General features: G+C 43.8%; 2 protein-coding genes across 2 annotated transcripts; both read left to right on the top strand.

Moving 5' to 3' along the window:
* Window positions 1-648: 648 nt before the first annotated feature.
* On the top strand, window positions 649-12,822 carry LOC135514000 (transitional endoplasmic reticulum ATPase). Its single transcript, XM_064937089.1, has 17 exons — window positions 649-794; window positions 2,187-2,298; window positions 2,500-2,672; window positions 2,777-2,919; window positions 5,608-5,738; window positions 5,973-6,104; window positions 6,282-6,384; window positions 6,504-6,637; window positions 6,874-7,009; window positions 7,093-7,205; window positions 8,396-8,560; window positions 9,917-10,039; window positions 10,325-10,537; window positions 10,708-11,016; window positions 11,215-11,370; window positions 11,474-11,628; window positions 12,278-12,822. Exons 1-17 carry the CDS (start codon window positions 778-780, stop codon window positions 12,381-12,383), a joined length of 2,421 nt encoding a protein of 806 aa, XP_064793161.1. The 5' UTR covers window positions 649-777; the 3' UTR covers window positions 12,384-12,822.
* A 1,046-nt stretch (window positions 12,823-13,868) lies between these two features.
* On the top strand, window positions 13,869-18,976 carry LOC135514001 (aldo-keto reductase family 1 member A1-A-like). Its single transcript, XM_064937090.1, has 10 exons — window positions 13,869-13,939; window positions 16,092-16,205; window positions 16,298-16,417; window positions 16,515-16,666; window positions 16,792-16,987; window positions 17,061-17,110; window positions 17,243-17,392; window positions 17,486-17,558; window positions 17,758-17,844; window positions 18,052-18,976. Exons 2-10 carry the CDS (start codon window positions 16,125-16,127, stop codon window positions 18,115-18,117), a joined length of 975 nt encoding a protein of 324 aa, XP_064793162.1. The 5' UTR covers window positions 13,869-13,939; window positions 16,092-16,124; the 3' UTR covers window positions 18,118-18,976.
* The last annotated feature ends 1,712 nt before the right edge of the window (window positions 18,977-20,688 follow it).

Genomic DNA, 20,688 nt, shown 5'->3' with positions numbered 1-20,688 from the left:
GGCAATTTTTCTATGATGTGTAATGAACTCATACACAGAACCAGATAAGAGGAATACATGAATAGGAAGGCCTTGAATGCGGTGCGAGAGAGGCAGGTTGAGGTTACCAGGGTTAGAGTAGAGGAGAGGTTGTCATAGGTTGAGGCAGTGAAGAAAGTTGAGGAAGATGTGTTAAGGGGGATGGATCCTGAGATGATTCATGTGAGTAGTAGATCTGTATCAGTACAGAGGAATAGGCCAAGGAGTGATATATGCTTCAGTAAGATTGGCTTTTTAGCGTTCATAGTAATGGTTATCAACTGTACTGAAGTTATGGTTGCAGCTGCAGAGAAGTATTTGGGTGTACGAGATTTGAGGTCAGAAGAGAGTGTTGATTGGTGGTGTCCCGTCCTTTCAGGCTGTTGACATGAGGTAGGACTAGATAGGTTTAAATAGTGGAGTAGGGTGGTGTTTTTTTAATGAGTGTAGGGATAGGTTAAATGTTAATTTATTTTCCTTTTTTCAAGCATAAGGGTGTTATAACCCAGTCTAGTTGGTGGTGGTAATGCAACATTTATTGGATGCCAACCGCATCGACGAAGAAAAGGCCTTGAATGGTCTCACACTCCACTACTGTAGGTGGTGGTGTATGCACCACACGGATGCGATCCGCCAATACAAATGTAAAGAAGAAGAGCTCCAGAGAACGTTGTGAAGTTACTTTGCGGACAAAGCTTAACAAATAGCTACAGTAGCTACTTTGTATTTATACACATTTGCTATTTCAGGAGTAACACCATGGCCTCGGGAGGAGAGTAAGTATAAATAGATAGAAAGGTGTATTTTTTACAAGCGAATTAGCTAGCTGAGCTACTAGACTCTTCTGGTATTTTACCTCAGCTAGCTAGTTAGCATATTGGATGTCATGCCATACTAACATTACGGTTTATGGAAGACTCTTACTACGAGTGAATTTAGCTAGCTAGTTAGGTAACCAAGTATTAGCTAACGTTAGCCCGTAACGTTGCACACTGTAATTGGGACCAGTCAATGGAATGTCCAAAACTACCGTACGTGACTGACAGACGTTTGTATCAAGCTAGCTAACGTTAGGCAACTTAACCTGACAAAACGTAGCTAGCTGGGCCTACCGGCACAGTTTACTAACCAATGTTAACATATGTTTCTAACTAGCTAGCCTGTGACTCTGGCTTGACAAACTCATCCAAGGACCCATGATGATGAGAGGCAGGACACATTTTTTAAATACATTACCATGTAAATGTGTTAACGTTAGTTAGCCAACTCACTAGCTACCTGACGTTAACTAACGTAAGTGGTTAGGTAGCTAGCTAACTGTCAAAGCTGGATGAAAATGCCGGTCATGTCACTTACTTACTGGCTTAGGCTAGCATGTTAACGTTAGTTTAGCTAACGTTACCCGTTTAGTTAGCTAGCTAATAAACGTATCATTCAAAGTGTAATGACGGTTTAGGTCATTTAGGAATATGGCATATTAGCTAGCAATCTAGCATATGCAATAACGTTACCAAACGTCTACTCCTCGGTTTTAGCTGGTGTAGCTAATAAATAGCCGTAACCTGACGACTTGGGATCTCAAAAGGTGTGTCCTTTTGCTGTGTCACCTGCAGCTTGGCTACTAGTAGCTAGTTAGCAAACATTAACTGGCGATGAATGAACAGTATTTCGGATTTAGCTAAAGTCAGCGTAGCTATTTAGCTGATCATGAAACAAAGTGTACAATATGAGTTGACCAAGTCAAGCGATTGCGCGATGTTAAATTGCTAGCTTTGCAAAGACGGCATTTTATAGCCAGCTATACTGATCTATCTAGTTATCTAGCTAATGACGTTGTTAATCAATATTCCCAATAGGACAAGGATTTTTGTATTTTATTTAACCGTTATTTAACTAGGCAAGTCAATTAAGAACAAATTCTTAACAATGACGGCCTACACCGGCCAAACCAGGACGACGCTGGGCCAATTGTGCACTGCCCTGTGGGACTCCCAGTCACGGACGTTTGTGATACAGCCTGGATTCGAACCAGGGTGTCTATAGTGACACCCTGGTGCAGAGTCTTAGACCTCTGCGCCACTTGGGAGCTCAAGAATTAATGTGTATGTAGTAACTGTGAAATATCAGACAGTCAGTTTTAACTTATCGCTTTTGTTTGTTTCACCCAGATCCAAAAATGATGATCTTTCCACTGCGATTCTGAAGCAGAAGACCAGACCTAACAGATTGATTGTTGATGAATCCATCAATGAAGACAACAGTGTGGTCTCTCTCTCTCAGGTAGGAACAGGTGATTGGGTGGATTTGTAACCTCATCCTCTGTTCACAGTCCCAGAATGTAATTATTCTGGCTCTAAGCAAGCATGTGTTATTTTGATTCTCAGCTGCTGCTGTGGCAAAGATCTGTAAACGATCTGATCCTGCTGTACTAAAAGTATTTAGAACATCTAGTGAAACTCATGGTGTTCATACTGTTTTTAGGCAAAGATGGATGAGCTGCAGCTGTTTCGTGGAGACACAGTGCTGATGAAGGGGAAGAAGCGCAGGGAGTCAGTGTGTATTGTTTTGTCTGACGACACCTGCTCTGATGAGAAGATCCGCATGAACCGTGTGGTCCGCAACAACCTCCGCGTCCGTCTGGGGGATGTCATCAGGTACACATACAGATGCACACACACGGGAACAAACAAGTTTGTTTTTGTACATATGCCCAAAGCAAATTTAGATAAGTGATGTTTCTCTATTCTTCCTGTTGCAGTATCCAGCCGTGTCCTGATGTGAAGTATGGGAAGAGGATCCACGTTCTGCCTATTGATGATACAGTGGAGGGAATCACTGGCAATCTATTTGAGGTCTACCTCAAACCCTACTTCCTAGAGGCCTACAGGCCCATCCGCAAGGGTCAGTACACACACTAGGGATGAGCATTTGAGATGATTTCACTATTCACGCAAAATATATTTTTCTGGATATTCGTATAGTCAAAAATATATATAATAATCTCTATTGACCAATCGGATTTAGCGGTCGACCGATTTAATTAGGGCCGATTTCAAGTTTTTAGCAATGCTTGCTTCACAGTGCTGTTTATGACTTCAAACCTATCAACTCCTGAGATTAGGCTGGCAATACTAAAGATGCCGTAGAACACCCAATAGTAAAAGGTACGGTGCCTTGCGAAAGTATTCGGCCCCCTTGAACTTTGCGACCTTTTGCCACATTTCAGGCTTCAAACATAAAGATATAAAACTGTATTTTTTTGTGAAGAATCAACAACAAGTGGGACACAATCATGAAGTGGAACGACATTTATTGGATATTTCAAACTTTTTTTAACAAATCAAAAACTGAAGAATTGGGCATGCAAAATTATTCAGCCCCCTTAAGTTAATACTTTGTAGCGCCACCTTTTGCTGCGATTACAGCTGTAAGTCGCTTGGGGTATGTCTCTATCAGTTTTGCACTTCGAGAGACTGAAATTTTTTCCCATTCCTCCTTGCAAAACAGCTCGAGCTCAGTGAGGTTGGATGGAGAGCATTTGTGAACAGCAGTTTTCAGTTCTTTCCACAGACTCTCGATTTGGATTCAGGTCTGGACTTTGACTTGGCCATTCTAACACCTGGATATGTTTATTTTTGAACCATTCCATTGTAGATTTTGCTTTATGTTTTGGATCATTGTCTTGTTGGAAAACAAATCTCGGTCCCAGTCTCAGGTCTTTTGCAGACTCCATCAGGTTTTCTTCCAGAATGGTCCTGTATTTGGCTCATCCATCTTCCCATCAATTTTAACCATCTTCCCTGCTGAAAAGCAGGCCCAAACCATGATGCTGCCACCACCATGTTTGACAGTGGGGATGGTGTGGTCAGTGTGATGAGCTGTGTTGCTTTTACGCCAAACATAACGTTTTGCATTGTTGCCAAAAAGTTCAATTTTGGTTTCATCTGACCAGAGCACCTTCTTCCACATGTTTGGTGTGTCTCCCAGGTGGCTTGTGGCAAACTTTAAACAACACTTTTTATGGATATCTTTAAGAAATGGCTTTCTTCTTGCCACTCTTCCATAAAGGCCAGATTTGTGCAATATACGACTGATTGTTGTCCTATGGACAGAGTCTCCCACCTCAGCTGTAGATCTCTGCAGTTCATCCAGAGTTCCATTTCAATATTATCGCTTGCACAGTGCTCCTTGGGATGTTTAAAGCTTGGGAAATCTTTTTGTATCCAAATCTGGCTTTAAACTTCTTCACAACAGTATCTCGGACCTGCCTGGTGTGTTTCTTGTTCTTCATGATGCTCTCTGCGCTTTTAACGGACCTCTGAGACTATCACAGTGCAGGTGCATTTATACGGAGACTTGATTACACACAGGTGGATTGTATTTATCATCATTAGTCATTTAGGTCAACATTGGATCATTCAGAGATCCTCACTGAACTTCTGGAGAGAGTTTGCTGCACTGAAAGTAAAGGGGCTAAATACTTTCGCAAGGCACTGTATATTAAATACAAATTGCATAGAGAGAAATAGTTGACGCATCATAATTCCTATTATAACTACAATCTAAACTTCTTTACTGGGAATATTGAACCACCAGCTTGCATATGTTCTGAGCAAGGAACTTAAACGTTAGCTTTTTTACATGGCACATATTGCACTTTTACTTTCTTCTCCAACACTGTGTTTTTGCATTATTTAAACCAAATTGAGCATGTTTCATTGTTTATTAGAGACTAAATAGACAAATTGTAATATATATTACAAAATATATGTTGGACGATTTTTTTCGGTATCAGCTTTTTTCGGCGTTAAAATCATAATCGGTCGACCTCTAATCAGAATGATGCCGCAGCAGATAGTGTACAGTTGTTTTCAGGGTGCTATTCCGGTAGTTTTTAGCTAACAGTAGCCTAGGCTAACAGTGAACGTGAAGTCTAATGTTCGCCATAATAGAACAGATTTTATATATATAAAAAAAAAAAAAATCTGTTCTGGTTAGTGTTTTGCATGAATCTGTGTCAGGTCTTGTGGACCCTCTGGTGTGCGCCTGTAGGCTAACTGCTATCTGAAGTGGGGAAAATGGCATACCTCTGTCAGGGCTGACCAGAGGGCTAAATGAGCTATGATCGTCAAATGTAAAACGCAACCCATAAGCTATGAGAGAATTTGCTTGAAAATAAAACATTCACTTTGTGTGTCCCTAGAACTAGGCTGCATTTACAGTACAGTTCTGTTAACAATGAACTGTCAAAGCCATGGGACATCTGAAGCAGCAGTAGCTCAATGCGCCGTACATAAACACTACATTCTAAAGTTTGTTGTTTTATTAAATTAAGCATTTCACATGTCATTGTATATCCTTGTGTGGAACATGGACCATTTCATTTAAACAGCTTTTTCATTGTTAAAATATGCCCAAAAAATTATCCCAAAATGTGTTCAAATACGAATGTCTGTTCGGATGTCTGGATAGTCGATTAACTGTGTCCATCCCTAACACACACCTGTTACCAATCGTTTTGTTTCAAAACAGCACCGGTGAACAATTGTTTGTTCTATATTTTATTCTGTAATATGTCATTGTGTGTAGGTGATATCTTCCTGGTTCGGGGAGGTATGCGTGCGGTGGAGTTCAAGGTGGTGGAGACTGACCCCAACCCCTATTGCATCGTTGCCCCCGATACCGTCATCCACTGCGAGGGAGAACCTATCAGGAGAGAGGTGGGTCACAACCTCAACCAATTGCTTGTGGGCAGAGCACTCTTAATTTAGCCTATGTAAATCTAGGCATTGTACTTTTAGCCAATTAGCGTTGCTTTTCTCCAAGTCCACAGCAAGAGGGTCGGGTAGGAATATGTAATGAATCGGGACATATGTATCCTGAAGTCCCTACAAAGACCTAGCCCTAGTAAGCAAACGAACTCTCAAGCCTCAGATTTATTTCTGTGTGTGGAGGATGAGGAGGAGTCCCTGAATGAGGTGGGCTATGACGATATCGGAGGAGTGAGGAAGCAGCTGGCTCAGATCAAGGAGATGGTGGAGCTGCCACTCAGACACCCTGCACTATTCAAGGCTATAGGAGTCAAGGTAACACACACCGTTCACTATCTTCAAGGCCTTGTGTTAGTCTACGCACTTTCTTGAACAGTAAAGAGTTTAAAAACATGTTTTCCAGACTTGAAAGTCAACCATTTCAATTGGCTTAAGCATTTTTCACTATTGGAAATGTTCTAATGACTGACATGCACCTGTACTCCCCTCCAGCCCCCCCGTGGTATCCTGCTGTACGGACCCCCCGGTACAGGAAAGACCCTGATTGCCAGAGCTGTCGCTAATGAGACTGGAGCCTTCTTCTTCCTCATCAACGGTGAGATTCTAAACCTTACCCTTTCCCTGGCAGAGGTTCAGTGTTCATGATAAGTCATTGTACTCTTGCTGTTTTGATGTTGCTCTGTATGGCCCTTCTGTCTGTGTTCCTGTCCGTAGGTCCTGAGATCATGAGTAAGCTGGCTGGAGAGAGTGAGAGCAACTTGAGGAAGGCCTTCGAGGAGGCTGAGAAGAACTCTCCTGCCATCATCTTCATTGATGAGCTGGACGCTATCGCTCCAAAGAGAGAGAAGGTGTGGGGGAGAGAGAATGGGTATTAATGGTGTCCATCGGTTGATGTGCAGACCAAGAGAATAAAAATGGAATACAAAGGAAATGGAAAAATCCTTCTAAAGGGTCACCCAACTATGACATTGTATCACTTCAATAAAAAGTGCAGCAGCTATGAACTGATCTGACATTTTCTGTAGACCCATGATTAGATGGAGAGGTATATCCTGCTGTTGTTGACATGCGTGTGTGTTTGTAGACCCATGGAGAAGTGGAGAGGCGTATCGTGTCTCAGCTGCTGACCCTGATGGACGGGCTGAAGCAGAGGGCTCATGTCATTGTCATGGCAGCCACCAACAGACCCAACAGCATAGACGCTGCACTTAGGAGATTTGGTACGTATACATATTTTTACAGGGTGTTTTTATTGTGCAGATATATTGGTTGCTTTAATGCTCCAACGTGCTTGTGCCTACAGGGCGTTTTGACAGGGAGGTGGACATTGGAATCCCTGATGCTACAGGCAGACTGGAAATACTGCAGATCCACACCAAGAACATGAAACTGAATGATGATGTTGACCTTGAACAGGTGTGTGCTGACTCTTGGCCTGCGTCCCAAATGGAATCCTATTCCCTACCGCCCTGGTCAAAAGTGCTGCACTGAGGCCTCCCGCAGCGTTCTAAGGTACTGCATCGTAGTGCTTGTTGCATCATGACAGACCCGGGTTGGATCCCAGGTTGTGTTACAACCGGCCATGACCGGAGTCCCATAGGGTGACGCACAGTTGGCCCAGTGTGGTTAAGGGGAAGGTTGGGCCGGTGGGGGCTTTACTTGGCTCATCACACTGGTGGTGGGCCGGGCGCTTGCAAGCTGTTTGGCGAGTCGTCAGTTGAACAGTGTTTACTCCGATACATTGGTGCTGCTGGCTTCTGGGTTAAGCGGGCAGGTGTTAAGAAGCGTGGTTTGGTGGGTCATGTTTTGGAGGACATATGACTCAACCTTCGTCTCTCCTCAGCCCGTTAGGGAGTGTGCAGCAATGAGACCCAAATTGGATCGCAGTTGGATATCACGAAAAAGGGGGTAAAATACCAAAATAATAAGAAAGTTCTGCGCTGGGACAAGGAAAATAATTGTCAGATAAGAATAATATAGATTTAAGTTGTCCGAATGGACAAGTAAAAAAAAATAATAATCACACCAGAATAATTGTTTGATATTGTGATCAGAATTAGATAAGGGAGGCCAACATTGGAACAATATTAATAGATTACTCCCATCCACCAGCCCAATCCACAACACCCTAGTAAAACCCAAGTCTAATTGACGGTAATAGTGCTCACTGTTGTCCCTTGTGGCCGATTTTGAAGGAGGACATCGGGAAATAATTGTCCAATGTCAATCTTGACCGATCTTCTTGAATAGGCAGCGTAGCCTAAATTTTTGTCAGATTATATATGGTAAAAAAATAGTAATGCTTTTTATTTTAAAAAGTGGTTCTTTGCTTCATACAGTGATGTAAAAATGGTGTTGGACCATTTTATTTGGGGACAAGTGACTTGAGCTTTTGCACAAAATAAAAAAATCTGTCCTACTTGTCCAATGGACAAGTGACAAAAAAAGTTGTCAATTCCTGATTGAAGGAATAGGGTGCCATTTGGAACACATCCTGGGTGTGTGTCTTGTTAGGTGGCTGACATGCATTTCCCACACCCATTGAACTGGTAGCATTGTGTTCCGAGGCTGGCCTGCGTGTTAACTCCCCCTGTATCTCCGTGTAGGTGGCTAATGAGACCCACGGCCACGTGGGTGCTGACCTGGCTGCCCTGTGCTCTGAGGCTGCTCTCCAGGCCATCAGGAAGAAGATGGACCTAATCGACTTGGAGGACGAGACCATCGATGCGGAGGTCATGAACTCCCTGGCCGTTACCATGGACGACTTCAGGGTAGGAAACACACTACCAAACACACTACTAAGTGTTGACTGTCTCTACCTATGGTAGACTACACAGTCTACCACAACCCAGTACATAATAACTATACTACTCCTGGTTATGTATACAGTTGAAGTCAGAAGTTTACATACACCTTAGCCAAATACATTTCAACTCAGTTTTTCACAATTCCTGACATTTAATTCTAGTAAAAATTCCCTGTTTTAGGTCAGTTAGGATCACCACTTCATTTTATGAATGTGAAATGTCAGAATAATAGTAGAGTGATTTATTTCAGCTTTTATTTCATTCATCACATTCCCAGTGGGTCAGAAGTTTACATACACTCAATTAGTATTTGGTAGCATTGCCTTTAAATTGTTTAACTTGGGTCAAATGTTTCGGGTAGCCTTCCACAAGCTTCCCACAATAAGTTGGGTGAATTTTGGCCCATTCCTCCTGACAGAGCTGGGGTAACTGAGTCAGGTTTGTAGGCCTCCTTGCTCACACACGCTTTTTCAGTTCTGCCCACAAACTTTCTGTAGGATTGAGGTCAGGGCTTTGTGATGGCCACTCCAATACCTTGACTTTGGCTTTTTTATGGCGGTTTTGGAGCAGTGGCTTCTTCCTTGCTGAGCGGCCTTTCAGGTTATGTCGATATAGGACTCGTTTTACTGTGTGGATATAGATACTTTTGTACCTGTTTCCTCCAGCATCTTCACAAGGTCCTTTGCTGTTGTTCTGGGATTGATTTGCACTTTCCGCACCAAAGTACATTAATCTCTAGGAGACAGAACGCGTCTCCTTCCTGAGCGGTATGACGGCTGCGCGGTCCCATGGTGTTTGTACTATTGTTTATACAGATGAACGTGGTACCTTCAGGCGTTTGGAAATTGCCCCCAAGTAGGTCTTGGCTGATTTCTTTTGATCTTCCCTTGATGCCAAGCAAGAGGCAGTGAGTTTGAAAGTAGGCCTTGAAATACATCCACAGGTACACTTCCAATTGACTCATGATGTCAATTAGCCTATCAGAAGCTTCTAAAGCCAAGATTGAATTTTCCAAGCTTTTTAAAGGCACAGTCAACTTAGTGTATTTAATCTTCTGAACCACTGGTATTGTGATACAGTGAATTATATGTGAAATAACCTGTCTGTAAACAATTGTTGGGAAAATTACTTGTCATGCACAAAGTAGATGTCCTAACCGACTTAGTTTGTTTTCTAAGTCGGGGGGGTCCTAACCAAAACTAGTTTGTTAACAAGACATTTGTGGAGTGGTTGAAAAATTAGTTTAATGACTCCGACCTAAGTGTATGTAAATTTCCGACTTCAACTGTATATGATATTAAACGTGTGTTTGCATTTCAGTGGGCTCTGAGCCAGAGTAACCCATCAGCTCTGAGGGAGACGGTGGTAGAGGTTCCTAACATCACCTGGGGGGACATTGGAGGACTGGAAGATGTCAAGAGGGAGTTGCAGGAACTGGTGCAGGTACGATGTGCGCACAGACAAACACATTTAAAATTATTTATTTGAATCCACAAATCACATTAGTCGAAGGATTCAAACATTTCATAAGTCATGGATATATGGAGACTTGTGGATGGAAAAAAGAACCTTCTCCATACAGCAAGGCTGCCCGTGACCACTGACACAGAGCAGTACCTCGCTAGCTGCTCTGCCTTCGTCCTATGCAGGCCTGCAATCAAACCGGTGCACAAAGTTTAACCTTACACACATTGTCATACCTTATCTCTAGCTTTCTTTCCCCGATAGTACCCAGTGGAGCACCCTGATAAGTTCCTGAAGTTCGGTATGACCCCGTCTAAGGGAGTGTTGTTCTACGGGCCCCCGGGTTGCGGTAAGACCCTGCTGGCCAAGGCCATTGCCAATGAGTGCCAGGCCAACTTCATCTCCATCAAAGGACCTGAGCTTCTCACCATGTGGTTCGGAGAGTCTGAGGCTAATGTCAGGGAGATCTTTGACAAGGTATGACATAGAAGTGACTCACCAAAGTTAACATTTCTATTTGTGTGCTATGGTAGGTTATAAATCAACATGGAGAAAAACAGAGATCTTGGCATTGAACCCTGTGGTACACCACTACACCATTTTCAATAGTATATGGTGTAATCTACTGTGTTTTTCTGTGTGTACAGGCTCGCCAGGCAGCCCCGTGTGTGTTGTTCTTTGACGAGCTTGACTCCATAGCGAAAGCCCGTGGGGGTAATGTGGGAGACGGTGGCGGAGCGGCCGATCGTGTCATCAACCAGATCCTGACTGAGATGGACGGCATGTCCAGCAAAAAGAACGTCTTCATCATTGGCGCCACCAATCGCCCTGACATCATTGACCCTGCCATCCTTCGACCCGGCCGTCTGGACCAGCTTATTTACATCCCTCTGCCTGACGAGAAGAGCAGGATCAACATTCTCAAGGCTAACCTCCGAAAGAGCCCCATTAGCAAGGTAAAACACACACCGCTCATAAACACTACATCTTTATACACCTGTCATCGTGCTTATGTAGCAAGAGCCCGATGGTAGTTGTATTATGTAACAAGATTTAGTGACTCGCACCAATATGTAAGATGTTTCAGGTGCTATAGATCTGTCATTACCCTGACGTTGATTGGTTACACCCTGTCTACTCCCTCTATCCTATAGGATGTTGATCTGGACTTCTTGGCTAAGATGACCAATGGGTTCTCGGGTGCTGACCTTACAGAAATCTGCCAGCGGGCCTGTAAGCTGGCCATCAGAGAGTGCATCGAGAATGAGATTCGCCGAGAAAGGGAGAGGCAGACCAACCCTTCTGCTATGGTCATTTCACACACACACCTCGTTCACGCCATCTCTCTTTCTCTCCGTCTACTTTTCTTTTGCAATTATCCCCCTTCCACCCTCCCTCTATTCTCATCTCCAGGAGGTGGAGGAAGATGACCCTGTGCCAGAGATCAGGAAGGATCACTTTGAGGAGGCCATGCGATTCGCCCGTCGCTCCGTCAGCGACAATGACATCCGCAAATACGAGATGTTTGCCCAGACACTGCAGCAGAGCCGAGGCTTTGGCAGCTTCAGGTACGTTTGTGTGTGACCTCCGGGGTGTGTGTGACAGTGTTTAATGTGCTATAATTAAGCAATAATGCCCGAGGGGTTGTGGTATATTTAAGCAATAAGGCCAGAGGGGGTGTGGTATATTGCCAAAATATCAGACCGTATACCACGGGTACAACAAAACATTTGTTTTTATTGCTCTAATTACGTTGGTAACCAGTTTATAATAGCAATATAAGGCACCTCGGGGTTTGTGATATACGGCCAATATACCACGGCTAAGGGCTGTGTCCAGGCACTCTGAGATGCGTCGTGCATAAGAACAGCCCTTAGCCGTGGTATGTTGGCCATATACCACACCCCCTCGTGCCTTTATTGCTTAATTATAAACTGGGTGGTTCAAGCCCTGAGTGCTGATTGGCTGACAGCAATGTTATGTCAGACCAGCCCTTAGCCGTGGTGTATTGGCCATCTACCACACCCTTTGGCCTTATTGCTAAAATATGCCACGGCTAAGGGCTGTTCTTAGGTACGAAGCAGAGTTCCTGTATACAGCCCTTAGCTGTGGTATATTGGCCATATTTCCATAAAGCTTTAAAGCTGTTTCAGCCAATCAGCATCCAGGACCCTAACTATCTGGTTTAGAATAGTGACTATTGTCTTTGTCTCACAGGTTCCCATCCAGTGCTGCAGGGGGCAGTGGTCCAAGCCAGGGTACCGGGGGAACAGGCGGGGGGCCAGTGTTTAACGAGGATAACGATGACGACCTGTATGGATAGATGGACAGACAGACTGACGGATGGTGCCACATAGTGGCCAGCTCTTATGTGATCACACCTGTACAAACATTCAAACCTGATTGACCATTTTTTAGGACTCATCTTTCTTTCATGTTTTGTTGTTGTTGTTGTTTGATTCCTCTCTGGTGGCAAAAGCGTGTAGCTACCTGGTTTGATCCGTCCTCAAACTGGAAGCTTCCGGTTTCTACAGACCCCGCTCGGGCATTTCTTTTACTGCCTGCTACGGGAAAGCGGGGCAGTGGATAGAGGTGAAAAGTTAAAGGTGATTGGTTGACAGTGGGGGAAGGGGTTGAGTGGCCTCTGAGTTTATTATCACAAACCTATGTTACCAGCTATAAGAAAAATATTGGTAATGACTTTTTTATGAATAGTAGCATGTAATGTATGACAAGTTTGAAAATAAAATCTCACAAATTGACTAGTTTGATGTTATTGTACAGTTCCACACTAGGTTCAACCATAACAAAGTTGTCAAACCAGTTTCTCATTATTTTAGATGAGATGTCAGAGGTTTGACTTACTATGTGGGACCAGGTATCGAACCCAGACCATCTGCATGCTTTAGGACCGTGTTAGCCCACTGAGCTAAAAAGCCTATGTATTTGCTCTGGGAGCTAACGTGAGCCCTCATCCAGGCCTTCAATGGTCTCATATAGCATTAAATACCTGTAAATTACAATGGAAAGGAGTTGCATGCATGAGCTGTCATGAATGTGAGACCTGTCATTAATATTTGTATTCAAAATGGTTACCATTATCTCAATGTCTACAATCCTGTATCTGACCACACTGTCACACTTACTAGACCAAACCCATCCCAGGTTGCATATAAAAACAGTCCTCAGAAAATTTGACCTTTAAATGTCTATCTGGGAGGGGTTTGAGTGGGGAGGGAAAACTGAAAATGAACTGTTATTGGCAGAGGTTTGGAACCTTCTTATTGGTCCATTATTGCCGTGTTCACGCGCTAGTTGAAACTTGAAAATGTCCCACTTGCTAATTGGTTGAACACGACGTGTATAATAACTACAACCAGTTAGCAAGTCGGTTGTTTCAGAGTTCCTACTAATGACTAATTTACTGCATGGTGATGTCACCATTGAAGGTCAAAGCTCCATCCCACAAAAAGCCGTCTTTTCAAACGGCTCTCACTAAAAGGGAAAATTATGAAAAGGCTCAATTTCACAGTATTATTTCAACTTCAGAGTGGAAATGTATATAAAACATAGAAAAATCATGTTTTTGACTGCACTGGACCTTTAAGGTTGGCTATTTTCTTGTTTTGACACATGATGTTGAGTGTCATTGTTCTAATTCATGAGACCATGAGTGTGTTATTCTGAGACTGAAAATGGGTTATTTATATGTGGGCTGTTCATTGCCTGTTGGTCCTCTGTAGATCACTATAGTTCGTTTTAGAAGTTTCCCAACTGTTTGGGTTACAGATAAACAGATCCAGACTTTGACCTCTGTCTGTTTAAAACCAGCCTGACTACTGAGCATCACACACATTCTGACACACAGACGTCTGATCGGTAAGAACTATCACTCCTCACATATTCTTACTCTAGCATGATACACACGGACATAACTTCTCACGTTAGAGAACCTTCTCCATTTCCACAGGGGGAACGGCACCAGGGTGTTAGTGTGACTCAGATGTACTATTGTGTATCTCATCTCAGTTCTATCTTACATCACTATTTGCTCACATTGTGGTTCAGGCAATGGTGGACACGGTTACAGACTGTACTAATCTACTGGAACAAACTACATTTAAACTGTAAAGCTGAAGCTGAAAGAAGTAGCATATGGGGGGGATTCTGATTTGATCAGCATGAGCTCAGACCACTCAACCTATTTTAGGCATTGTACTATACTTTAATACAATACTGTATCACGTGACATAGAGGATTATGATGTTAATCAGTAATGTGTTCCCATAAAGCCAGCCTGTGACTGTCATATACAGTGCCTTGCGAAAGTATTCGGCCCCCTTGAACTTTGCGACCTTTTGCCACATTTCAGGCTTCAAACATAAAGATATAAAACTATTTTTTTGTGAAGAATCAACAACAAGTGGGACACAATCATGAAGTGGAACGACATTTAATGGATATTTCAAACTTTTTTAACAAATCAAAAACTGAAAAATTGGGCGTGCAAAATTATTCAGCCCCTTTACTTTCAGTGCAGCAAACTCTCTCCAGAAGTTCAGTGAGGATCTCTGAATGATCCAATGTTGACCTAAATGACTAATGATGATAAATACAATCCACCTGTGTGTAATCAAGTCTCCGTATAAATGCACCTGCACTGTGATAGTCTCAGAGGTCCGTTAAAAGCGCAGAGAGCATCATGAAGAACAAGAAACACACCAGGCAGGTCCGAGATACTGTTGTGAAGAAGTTTAAAGCCAGATTTGGATACAAAAAGATTTCCCAAGCTTTAAACATCCCAAGGAGCACTGTGCAAGCGATAATATTGAAATGGAACTCTGGATGAACTGCAGAGATCTACAGCTGAGGTGGGAGACTCTGTCCATAGGACAACAATCAGTCGTATATTGCACAAATCTGGCCTTTATGGAAGAGTGGCAAGAAGAAAGCCATTTCTTAAAGATATCCATAAAAAGTGTTGTTTAAAGTTTGCCACAAGCCACCTGGGAGACACACCAAACATGTGGAAGAAGGTTCTATGGTCAGATGAAACGAAAATGGACCTTTTTGGCAACAATGCAAAATGTTATGTTTGGCGTAAAAGCAACACAGCGCATCACCCTGAACACACCATCCCCACTGTCAAACATGGTGGTGGCAGCATCATGGTTTGGGCCTGCTTTTCTTCAGCATGGACAGGGAAGATGGTTAAAATTGATGGGAAGATGGATGGAGCCAAATACAGGACCATTCTGGAAGAAAACCTGATGGAGTCTGCAAAAGACCTGAGACTGGGACCGAGATTTGTCTTCCAACAAGACAATGATCCAAAACATAAAGCAGAATCTACAATGGAATGGTTCAAAAATAAACATATCCAGGTGTTAGAATGGCCAAGTCAAAGTCCAGACCTGAATCCAATCGAGAATCTGTGGAAAGAACTGAAAACTGCTGTTCACAAATGCTCTCCATCCAACCTCACTGAGCTCGAGCTGTTTTGCAAGGAGGAATGGGAAAAAATGTCAGTCTCTCGAAGTGCAAAACTGATAGACATACCCCAAGTGACTTACAGCTGTAATCGCAGCAAAAGGTGGCGCTACAAAGTATTAACTTAAGGGGGCTGAATAATTTTGCACGCCCAATTTTTCAGTTTTTGATTTGTTAAAAAAGTTTGAAATATCCAATAAATGTGTCCCACTTGCTGTTGATTCTTCACAAAAAAATACAGTTTTATATCTTTATGTTTGAAGCCTGAAATGTGGCAAAAGGTCGCAAAGTTCAAGGGGGCCGAATACTTTCGCAAGGCACTGTATGTCACACATCTGAGTCCCCTGTGCTGAGTTAATGAATTCAAACATGAGTGATAATCAGTAACACAGCATTAAGACTTAGTCATGGCGATTTGCAACTGACACCAGGTCATACTCAGAGATCTATAGCGATGGTTTAGCCTCTAGAGCTGGACACCATGTTGCTACCTCGTATAACATTTATGATGTGTGCTTCTGTGTGCCTGTCTGTCTGCCAGTTTGCCTGCCTTTCAGGACCTCTGGACTGAACCATGAGTTCTTGCGTGACCCTGTCGTCAGGGCATAAGATTCCCCTGGTGGGGCTGGGCACCTGGAAGAGTGCCCCTGGACAGGTCCAAATGCTATTAATTCGCATTCAAAAAACGAACATCCACACAGATAACCTAAACCTTAACGTGTGTGTTGACTATCTGTGTCACTGTAGGTGAAGCAGGCAGTGCTGACGGCTCTAGACTGTGGCTACAGACACATTGATTGTGCTGCTGCATACAGTAATGAGCAGGAGGTCGGGGAGGCACTGGCTCTGAGGCTGGGACCAGGAAAGGTAAGCCACATACACTTTTTGATCAGAGCATTAGGAAAACCCTTCTGGAAAGCTGTGCATATATGTGTGTGTGTTGATCCCCTGTTTTGGCCCCCAGGCCCTGCGTCGTGAGGCTGTATTTCTGACCTCTAAGCTGTGGAACACCCAGCATCACCCTGACGATGTAGAGACAGCCTGTAGGAAGAGTCTAATACACCTGGGACTGAACTACCTGGACCTCTACCTCATGCATTGGCCCATGGCCTTCCAGTGAGCAACACACACACACCCCTACTCGCACCTCAATATGACTGCACATCTCAACGAACACACTTGTACTAGAAACCCCGTCCCAGACATGTTATGGTCCTCTGAGCTGCCTGTGTGTTCTCCAGGCGTGGGACAGAGCTGATGCCTAAGCGGGCCGATGGGAGTGTGTGTTACGATGACATACACTACCAGGAAACCTGGGTTGCCATGGAGAGCCTGGTTGATAAGGGGCTGGTCCGAGCCATTGGTCTGTCCAACTTCAACGCCAGACAGACAGACGATATCATCAGCATCGCCAAACACAAGCCTGTAGTCAACCAGGTATGGGACTGTGTGTGTACAGTATGTCTGTGTAATATTCTCTGACTATGTGTGTGTTGGTTTGTCTTTGTAGGTGGAGTGTCACCCATACCTGTCCCAGGCTGAGTTGCTGAGTCACTGCAGGTACGTTTGTGTGTGTGTAAGTTAGTGTGTAGTGGTGTGTGTGCCCCTGTGTATGTCTGTAGGTTTGTGTAACTGTGTGTGTGTATTCCACGGTTGTAGGTGTGTGTGTGTAATAGTTTGCGTATGTTCCAGGTCGGTAGGTGTATGTGTGACGGCCTACAGCCCCCTGGGTAGCGGTGACAGGCCCTGGGCCTCGCCTGATGAACCCTGCCTGCTGCAGGACCCTGGACTGGGGGCTATCGCCCTCCGCCACAGCATGACCCCTGCTCAGGTCATACTCAGGTAACACAGTACACTGTAACACACAAACATCTCTGTGTAACTAGCCACAGTGTAATGAGCAATTCTCAGGTGTGTGTCTGTCTGTGTCTCCAGGTGGCAGGTACAGAGAGGAGTAGTCTGCATCCCCAAAAGTGTCACCCCCTCCAGGATCCAGCAGAACATACAGGTGAGGACAGTGCCATCTAGTGGAATGAATACCAATTGACCTGCATGATTTTTGACCAGTTTGGAAACTTCTAACCTCTTCCCCAAAATGCGACTTTTTGCGAGATCCAGGGCCGGCTGAGTCTAGGAAGCTACAGGTTACAATTCTGTACAGCTACTGTGATTGTTTTCTAGATTGGGTGTTTGTGTCTGATTGACAGGTGTTTGACTTCTCTCTGTCGGATGAAGACATGAAGCAGATGGAGTCATTCAGCAGAAACGAGAGGTACATCGTCCCAGCTGTGGAGGTAAGGTCCGATTGTCTCAGATAAGACCTCAGGGTGCATGTCAATAGTCTTATACGGCCTCATCCCCTGGTCACAACTAGACAGGTGAAGGAGAGTAGATGAGGATGCCATATGAGACTACTGAGATGCAGCCAAATTTAGCTGAGTTTCAGTTGAGACATGGGGTTTTCCGGTGGTACAGAATGTAACTGTGTGTTCTCTTCACAGAGGGACGGAAAGAGAGTGTGGAGGGACGCCGAGCACCCCCATTTCCCCTTCAATGAGCCGTACTGACCCCACATCTAGACACAGATCTACTGACCCCACATCTAGACATAGATCTACTGACCCCACATATAGAGACAGATCTACTGACCCCACATCTAGAGGCAGATCTACTGACCCCACATCGAGCGACAGGTCTACTGACCCCACATCTAAAGACAGGTCTACTGACCCCACATCTAGAGACAGGTCTACTGACCCCACATCTAGAGACAGGTCTACTGACCCCACATCTAGAGACAGGTCTACTGACCCCACATCTAGAGACAGGTCTACTGACCCCACATCTAGAGACAGATCTACCGACCTCACATCTAGAGACAGATCTACCGGCCCCACATCTAGACACAGATCTACCGATCCCACATCTCGACATTATTTATGAGAGGTATTGACATGTTGAATGCGCCGAGGTGTCTGTCTAAACTACTGGCACACAGCTCCGACACCCATGCATACCCCACAAGACATGCCACAAGAGGTGTCTTCACAGTCCCCAAGTCCTGAACAGACTATGGGAGGCACACAACAGTACTACATGGAAGTCTATTCCACATCAAGTAACTGACGCAAGCAGTAAAATTAGATTTAAAAAACACCTTTTGGAACAGTGAGGACTGTGAAGCAACACAAACAATGGCACAGACACACGCATATGATAACATACACACTATACACAGACATGGATTTAGTAATGTAGAGATGTGGTAGTGGTGGAGTAGGGGCCTGAGGGCACACAGTGTGTTGTGAAATCTGTGAATGTATTGTAATGTTTTAAAATGGTATAAATTGCCTTAATTTTGCTGGACCCCAGAGTAGGTGCTTTGGCAACAACTAATGGGGATCCATAATAAATACAATACACAGATCTACTTGTTTCATTTCTACACAACTCCTGACTGGAATTACTAAACCTCGTCTCTAAATTTGATTACAGAACAATCATCTGTACTGCAGTTCCTGTTCCCTTCAGGAGATTCAACGTACAGTTGAAGTCGGACGTTTACATACAACTTAGCCAAATACATTTCAACTCAGTTCTTGACAATTCCTGACATTTAATCCTCGTAAAAATTCCCTGTCTTAGGTCAGTTAGGATCACCACTTCATTTTATGAATGTGAAATGTCAGAATAATAGTAGAGAAAATTATTTATTTCAGCTTTTATTTCTTTCATCACATTCCCAGTGGGTCAGAAGTTTACATACACTCAATTAGTATTTGGTAGCATTGCCTTTAAATTGTTTAACTTGGGTCAAACGTTTCGGGTAGCCTTCCACAAGCTTCCCACAATAAGTTGGGTGAATTTTGTCCCATTCCTCCTGACAGAGCTGGTGTAACTGAGTCAGGTTTGTAGGCCTCCTTGCTTGACACACGCTTTTTCAGTTCTGCCCATGTAACGGATGTGAAATGGCTAGCTAGTTAGCGGTGTTCGCGCTAAATAGCGTTTCAATCGGTGACGTCACTTGCTCTGAGACCTTAAAGTAGTAGTTCCCCTTGCTCTGCAAGGGCTGCGGCTTTTGTGGAGCGATGGGTAACAGTTGTTGATGTGTGCAGAGGGTCCCTGGTTCGCGCCTGGGTATGGGCGAGGGGACGGTCTAAAATTATACTGTTACATTGATGCTGTTGACCCGGATCATGATGCTGCCCCTCCCCGTGCTTCACTGTTGGGATGGTGTTCTGCTTGCAAGCCTCCCCCCTTTTCCTCCAAACATAACGATGGTCATTATGGCCAAACAGTTCTATTTTTGTTTCATCAGACCAGAGGACATTTCTCCAAAAAGTACGATATTTGTCACCCTGTGCAGTTGCAAACCGTAGTCTGGCTTTTTTTATGGCGGTTTTGGAGCAGTGGCTTCTTCCTTGCTGAGCGATATAGGACTCGTTTTTACTGTGGATCTAAATACTTTTGTACCCGTTTCCTCCAGCATCTTCACAAGGTCCTTTGCTGTTTTGGGATTGATTTGCACTTTTCGCGCCAAAGTACGTTCATCTCTAGGAGACAGAACGCGTCTACTTCCTGAGCGGTATGACGGCTGCGTGGTCCCATGGTCTTTATACAGATAAACGTGGTACCTTCAGGCATTCGGAAATTGCTCCCAAGGATGAAGCAGACTTGTGGAGGTCTACAATCTTTTGGGAGGTCTTGGCTGATTTATTTGGATTTTTCCATGATGTCAAGCAAAGAGGCACTGAGTTTGAAGGTAGGCCTTGAAATACATCCACATGTACACCTCCAATTGACTCAAATGATTTCAATTAGCCTATCAGAAGCTTCTAAAGCCATTACATCTTCTGGAATTGTCAAAGATGTTTAAAGGCTTAGTGTATGTAAACTTCTGACCCACTGGAATTGTGATACAGTGAATTAAGTGAAATAATCTGTAAACAATTGTTGGAAAAATAACCTGTCATGCACAAAGTAGATGTCCTCACCGACATGCCAAAACTATAGTTTGAGTGGTTGAAAAACGAGTTAATGACTCCAACCTGATTATGTAAACTTTCGACTTCAACTGTATATACAAACCATACTAAATTATCCAGAATTCAATATTCGCGTGAAAATGTATTTGCTAC

Source organism: Oncorhynchus masou, chromosome 25, assembly GCF_036934945.1.
Source record: "Oncorhynchus masou masou isolate Uvic2021 chromosome 25, UVic_Omas_1.1, whole genome shotgun sequence".
Taxonomy (NCBI): Eukaryota; Metazoa; Chordata; class Actinopteri; order Salmoniformes; family Salmonidae; genus Oncorhynchus; species Oncorhynchus masou.
This window is presented reverse-complemented; position numbering and strand designations above follow the sequence as displayed.